Raw genomic sequence first — 6,357 nt, 5'->3', positions numbered from 1 at the left:
TCGATCAGGGTAATTACAATAGATAACTTCAATTCAGGGTAATCATTTGTGAAAACATTTTGTAAATTGCGTCCTTAAGGTTGTGGCAAATATTCTCAATGTGTGTGTGTGTGTTTTTAACAAAATTTAAGAAAAGTTAAAAAGTCAACATTTAAGGTCACTGTAAGATGTACATTTTATAAAGCCTGGTCATTACAAACTTTAATAATACAGATGATTCATGAAAAAGATTTGTTCAAAGTTTCCTGTAATTAGATGAGGAAAAAATATCAGATTTAAAGATCACTGCTATAATAAGCTAATTCTATTGAAATGTTGCAAAATAACCTTTGATAGTTTTATCTTTTGCACCAAATCCTTGTTTTTGGAAAGTTCATAATTCACTTGTTTTATATACTTTTACTTTGTTGAGGGCATCTTGTCTCATTTTGACAAGCTATCACGCCCCCCCCCCCCCCCCCTTTGATTTTCATTACAATATAATGAAGAAAATGTGCAAAACCACTTCTCTCCTTAAGAGTTTACACCATTAATTAAATGAACCTTAGTGTAGCTTTGATGACATATAAATAAGTACATAAGCTGAATACCACATCACAATGACTTAGCATAGGCCTTTAGTTATTAACCACGATTGAATCTAAAAAAATATATAGGCTTTTGAACCAAATGTAACTCGATTTTGTGCATTGTTCGACTACTTTATTTTATCCTAATTGTTATAAAAATAATTAAATTCCAGATCAGCACAAATACACAAAACATCACATATATAAAATCTTTCACCAAACTCAGGCTTTCAGTATTATTGGCTTTTGTTGAAAAATGTCTATTTTGTTGTATAACAAACAGTTTAAATCTTGCACTGTATAACGATCTTAGGCTAAACTAAATTGCTGCATCTGTTTCTGCCTCATCACAAAACCACTTCCGTGTAACCCAAGCTGACCGGAGACTGCTGATACAATTCACAAGATATATTTAGGATGAAGTTGCTCCCTTCCCTGCGCTTATTATAAACTCTTAGCCTCTAACACCATGACGGTTTTTAATCTTGTCCTCACCGTTTAACACACAAGTTAGTTTTCTGTCTCCATAATCTCTAGAAGGCTTATATATTTTCACACAAGACAGTTTTTCGACACACCAGTGCAGTTTATTGTTTGCTCAGAAAATCATTAGAAACAGTCTAAGGGGGGAAAAAAAATCCTGGTACGCTTATATATATATTAAATTCCTTGAGATGATTGTTTAAAGAAAATATTAATGCCAATACATTTCTATTGAATCGACATTGTTTCTTTCGGTCCTTAAATGTGGCACCATACCACCAAATAATGTTCTCATTTTCTGCAAATTATAGTTAAAAGCTTAGCAAGCTATGATGCAGTCTTAAATAGATATTAATAATGTAGAAAAACATAATGACAGAGGATGATTTTGGTGGTGAAGAGGCCTGCATGTCCGACATTTGGTTATTCCGTTACAAAAAGACAGGTAGTGTTACAGTTAAGCCCGACACGGCCGCTCATGTCTGTCTGAAGCTGCATGGCACCTGTGGAGTTGGAGCTGTGGTGAGAGAAGCGAGAGGAAAAACTGAGCCGGCACAGTTTTTACATGTGCTTGTATGTCTTTCTGCACAGCGATCATTCACATGGCTTTGACTTTGATCTGTTTCATCTTCATCTGCTTCTTTTCCATCTTCTTCTGCTCGCGTCGTTGAGCTGCTTCCTGTAAAAGTAGAAAAAGACAAAAAGATGCATTTCTAGTCTTTTTTTCCAATTGTCCTTTAATGGAAACAAACAAATGTATAGTAAAAACTATATATGTATTCAAAACCTCCAGACGACGTTGTCTTTCTGGATCCTCTTCATTCATGATTCTCTCCTTCTCGGCTCTCTTTTTCTCCTCGCGGCGGGTCTGGGCTGCCTCCTGGCGCTGAGCGTGAGTCTGTTTCAGGAAGTTTTCTTCCACCCGAGCCCTATTCCTGTCAGCTTTCTGTTTTCCCTAAATATGCAGATTATATGATAAGAAAAGAACAATCTGTAAACGCGATCTTCAAAGTCCAGAGCAAAAGCGATTTACTTCATAATCTCTTATAATGCGGGTTAACATCCGCTTAACATTTAGTATTTGAAATTTTTTGCTTTGTTAATCTGTTTTTAATTTCTTCATATTTTCATGCAGATCATTGACAAACAACTTTCCGGTTCAACTGACTTACAGACTTGTCTGACATTCGGGACACATTTAACTTCATGTTACATTTCTGGATGTTTACCTCTCTGTTTAGACGGAGCTTCTTGACTTTATCGATGCTGTAGATCACCATGTTCATGAGAGGAAGCAGTGAGTCCATATCTTTGGGAGACGTGTTGCCCATTCCAGGCACTACAAGCAAACAAATGCTGCAAATTTAGCTAATTACCAAGAACAGAAAGGAATTACACAAAGATGACAAGCTGACCATTAAATGTAAACAGGAGTGTCTTCTTAGTCTCAGGCAGCTTTAGAGGCTGACCCTCCCTGAAAATTAAAAGACACATTTTTAGACAAAAATACTTCTCAAGGTCCCAAAAATAAAAAAAAAAACACACACACACTCTTGCCATTTTATAATCACGTGAAACCTGCTGGGAACACCATTTTTTGTTTTTATTTGTAAATTCATTCAACTTTAACTGCAAAGGAGCAACTTTATGTCACAAAATCAGAGCAGGAATTACTTGTAGGATTGTAACAGTTAATCCATTCCAACCAGATGGATGCGTCTGAGGCGGTTTATCGAATCGACCAATACCATTAAAACATCACTTCAAAAAGAAAAAAATCAATTAGAATCTATCTTGGAAAATACCATTTGGATTGAGACATGGTGGGTTTATTTTACTGTTATGTAAAAGTGCATCACAGCGGACAACACAAATGTGATGCAGCAAAAATGGATCAGTCCACCGTTCCAGTCCAATGTGTGGAAACCCTTTGGGTTTAGCAAAGACATCTGACTGTCTGGTGTAGAATGTTAGAGAATGTCAGAGAATCAGATCGTTTAAAATGAACCGATATCGACTATGAATCGGATCATAATCCATAAATTATGTTGATGTGAATTTAATCTTTGTTAAAATGAATTGTTACACTCCTATTTGATGGACACATTATGAACAGCTCTATGAGACTGAGCTGCAGCCAGGATTTACTGGGGGGGGGGGGGGGGGGGGGGGGCAGTTTCTTTCACAATCCACAAAAAAATGTCCCTTGGTTATTTGAATTTGTTCCCCTGCAATGACCTTATGTATTCTTTTTGTGCCATAAAGTTTACATTTAAGCATAATTAAAAAAATACAAATGGTTAAGAACCATGTGAAGTATCTTATTCACACATACTTACTCTTGCATAACTTTTGGACCAGAAAATTGGTCTGAAAAATGGATGGACTCAATCTTTTCCGCTTGGGTGGTGATGTAGTGTACCATCTAAAATAGAAAAGGACAGAAGTAAAGTCAAGACATCAGTATTGTCCATTATGTGAGGTAAAATGTCATGAGGTGATTTAGAAATGTCTGAATAAATAGCTCTCCATAAGCTATAGAATCATAATGACTGAACAAATGTAACTATCTAACTGTGAGCTTGGAGGTCGGCAGACTTGACCTTGTTATCCATCACACCATCTGTGACTTCGCCCATCTCACTAAGAATAGCCAGGGAGTCTGGAAGCCCATATTTAGCACCGGACTTCGGCTTGTCTCCACAGAATTCACTCTGTACGAAGAAAGAGAAAAAGGAAACAAAGTGCTTACTGTCAGAATGGTTTCTAAAAGGTAAGGAAACAAAAATATAACCAAGACAATTCCAGGGATATTTACCAAGTCTTGCATGTCCTTCTGCATTCGAGCCATTGCTTTCTTTGTACCCACAGCAAACACAAAAGTGTCCATGTCCTCGTCATTAAGAGTCACTTTAACTTGCTGAAAATGAATTCCACAAACTCTTGGTCACATCATATTTTTCATTTCAAACCCAGAAAAGAAGGAAATTGACTTCTGCCCACCACTTGGTCACATGCAGGCCTCATCATCCTGGCAAGAACATTCAGAAGATCTTGTCTCTTCAGAAACTGTGAAAGCCAATAAATGTGTTAGCGAACAAAACCAAAAGATGTAAGTAAAAGCTAATAAGACAGCAGACAATAGATACCTTGAGCTGAATCAGCATGCCTTCACAGCACACACGCCCAGAGCACCACAGGTTGTAGATATGTTCATTTTCCTGATTCAGTTTCCCAGTGCTGACAGCTTCTTTACTCGTTCCATCATCACCTGAGCATGAAGATTGACAAAACCACATTACAGCAACATGCAACTGATCGACTGAAATACCACACAGGTGTGAACCAGGGAGAACAGGACTCACCCACTAGTGCAAAGTTGCTCTCTAGAAGCTCTTTGTGTGAATTGAACCAAGCCTGAGCCAGCCGACTGTTTTTGTTCTTGCCAATGATGTAGTTCATGATGTACGCCAACAGGCCGGTCACCATGAGGATTTCCATGTAATAACTTTCCCAGCTGTTTTGAAGATGTGCAGGAACCTACAAAGTAAGGGGGGGAGGGATTGCTGTATCTGAAACTTGCAAATTTCCACCTTTGCCTCAGAAAACTTGTATCAGTTTTAAAATACAGAGGCCTCTGAAAAAACTGAACAACCAGTTAAGCATTAAATTATATTACTGTGGCCAAAGAACTGGAAATCAATGCCAAATGCTATACTTCTATAAGAGGTGATCACATACATGCAGAAGATTTTTGTAATCAATTTATCTTACCGTGTGAATTATTAGCGGGTCCTTCATAGAGGGGCCAGGCTTTTCCGAATCGCCAAATCCCTCAAACTCATCCTGGTCATACTTTCCATCTTGATCCTTTTAAATGACAAAAAAGCACATTTAGATTTATTTTTTCTTTTAACAATTTTTAGTGATTAAAAAAGGAAAAGTTATATACTTGGGTATCCGAGTCCTCAAAACCGTCTTGACCATCTTCCAGCTCTACAGTGGCTTCATCTTCATCTTCTTCAGGCTGTGCAGATGAGCCTCGTGGAGGGGGGGCGCTTTCTTTCTCAGCTGTTAAATCCTCATTCATGTCCTCAAACTCTGCAAAGTCATTGTCATCAAACTCTGCTAGGTCCTCCCCATCATCAAAATCATCGTTGTAACGGCCCTTGGAGCCAGGAAAGGCCAGGAGTAGCAGCAGTATGGGTATTAGTAGAAGACGTGGTCTTTGCATGATGGAAACCTGCACAGGAGAAAAAAAATGGAGGGCCCTCAGAGGTTCACAACACATCTATATAGCAACTTTTATATAAACATAAAAGACAGGAAATACTTTTCGAGCTCGACCACTGAGTTTCAAGTAACAAAGAATGAGTTGTGCAATTAAATAGGAAAATACATGAATGTTTTTTTTCTTTAACTGTTAGAATAAACCCCAAAATATAAGTTATAACCTAAATGGTCCAGTAATACTGTGATAACAACGACACCCAACAAATCAAATGTAGCTAAGTCACAAACAACAGCTTGAGCATGGCTGAATATACAGGGACAAATCGTTTGCTAACAAATACATTTAAAAAAAATTTTTTACCTTTACTTTGCTATCAATTAATAACATATCTAAGAATTAAGATTAATCCTAATAACTAAACCCATCCCCCAACTCTCACTCACTTTAATCTGTTAGCAAACGTAGCATTTGGCTAATGCTAGCTAAGGAAGCCTGACACACTGTCACGTTGAACTAAACCTGTGTTCTAGATCAATATAAAACTGCTATATATTTAGTGAGATTTGTAAACAGAGTGTAAACCAAAAATAATGAAGAAGCTGCCTACCTTGAGGATAAAGTATAGCAATGAACGCGAAGCTGGTTAGGAGAAAAGAACTTGAAACTGTCCTTGGAGTAAAGTTCCGTTTGAGACAGGAAACTGCCAGTGACATGACTTGCCTTTCAAAATAAAAGCAACGATGTAGAAAACTTTTTCCAGAAGTCTAGCATGTGTTCTCTTGCAGTGACAGATAACAAGACACACCAAGATTTCCTTTTTTTTTTTTTAAATCACCAACCAATAGAGTGTTTTTACTGCAAGATGAGTTGTCATTTGTATAAGAAAGTCTGGAGTGATAGAGAAGTATGTTTGAGTTGTTCAGGACATCCATTAGAGCTGGAAGACATAAGACGTGCTGTATGTGTGACAGAAGAGTTCAAGCTGGAGGTGAGACTGCACCATCAGCTTTGAGCTCCTTCTTGTTTGCTGTGATGATGGATGGACAAACTGGCAGATAAGGAACCTCTATA

The 6,357-nt window shown here is 37.6% G+C and overlaps 1 protein-coding gene across 1 annotated transcript; it reads right to left on the bottom strand.

Annotated features, from left to right (window-relative positions):
- Positions 1 to 1,134: 1,134 nt before the first annotated feature.
- ccdc47 (coiled-coil domain containing 47) lies at positions 1,135 to 6,050 on the bottom strand. The gene is made up of 13 exons (XM_004071184.4): positions 5,894 to 6,050; positions 5,005 to 5,295; positions 4,827 to 4,922; positions 4,418 to 4,592; positions 4,202 to 4,323; positions 4,056 to 4,121; positions 3,871 to 3,972; positions 3,656 to 3,766; positions 3,392 to 3,477; positions 2,468 to 2,526; positions 2,282 to 2,391; positions 1,840 to 2,007; positions 1,135 to 1,731 (listed from the first exon to the last, which is right to left on the bottom strand). Exons 2-13 carry the CDS (start codon positions 5,284 to 5,286, stop codon positions 1,651 to 1,653), a joined length of 1,458 nt encoding a protein of 485 aa, XP_004071232.1. The 5' UTR covers positions 5,287 to 5,295; positions 5,894 to 6,050; the 3' UTR covers positions 1,135 to 1,650.
- Positions 6,051 to 6,357: the final 307 nt, after the last annotated feature.

The sequence above is a fragment of the Oryzias latipes genome, chromosome 8 (assembly GCF_053564925.1).
Source record: "Oryzias latipes strain Hd-rR chromosome 8, Olatipes_Hd-rR_3.1".
NCBI classification, from domain to species: domain Eukaryota; kingdom Metazoa; phylum Chordata; class Actinopteri; order Beloniformes; family Adrianichthyidae; genus Oryzias; species Oryzias latipes.
Note: the sequence above shows the minus strand (reverse complement) of the source record. Positions and strands in the feature narration are given on the sequence as shown.

What these genes read in the sequence shown, in the direction of transcription:
- ccdc47 (XM_004071184.4), bottom strand. Translation starts at nt 5,286, where the DNA reads ATGCAAAGACCACGTCTTCTACTAATACCCATACTGCTGCTACTCCTG. An exon ending in GAGCAACTTTGCACTAGTGG is followed by an intron (nt 4,324 to 4,417) that starts GTGAGTCCTGTT and finishes CTTCATGCTCAG; the next exon opens with GTGATGATGGAACGAGTAAA. An exon ending in AGCTCCGTCTAAACAGAGAG is followed by an intron (nt 2,008 to 2,281) that starts GTAAACATCCAG and finishes CTGCATATTTAG; the next exon opens with GGAAAACAGAAAGCTGACAG.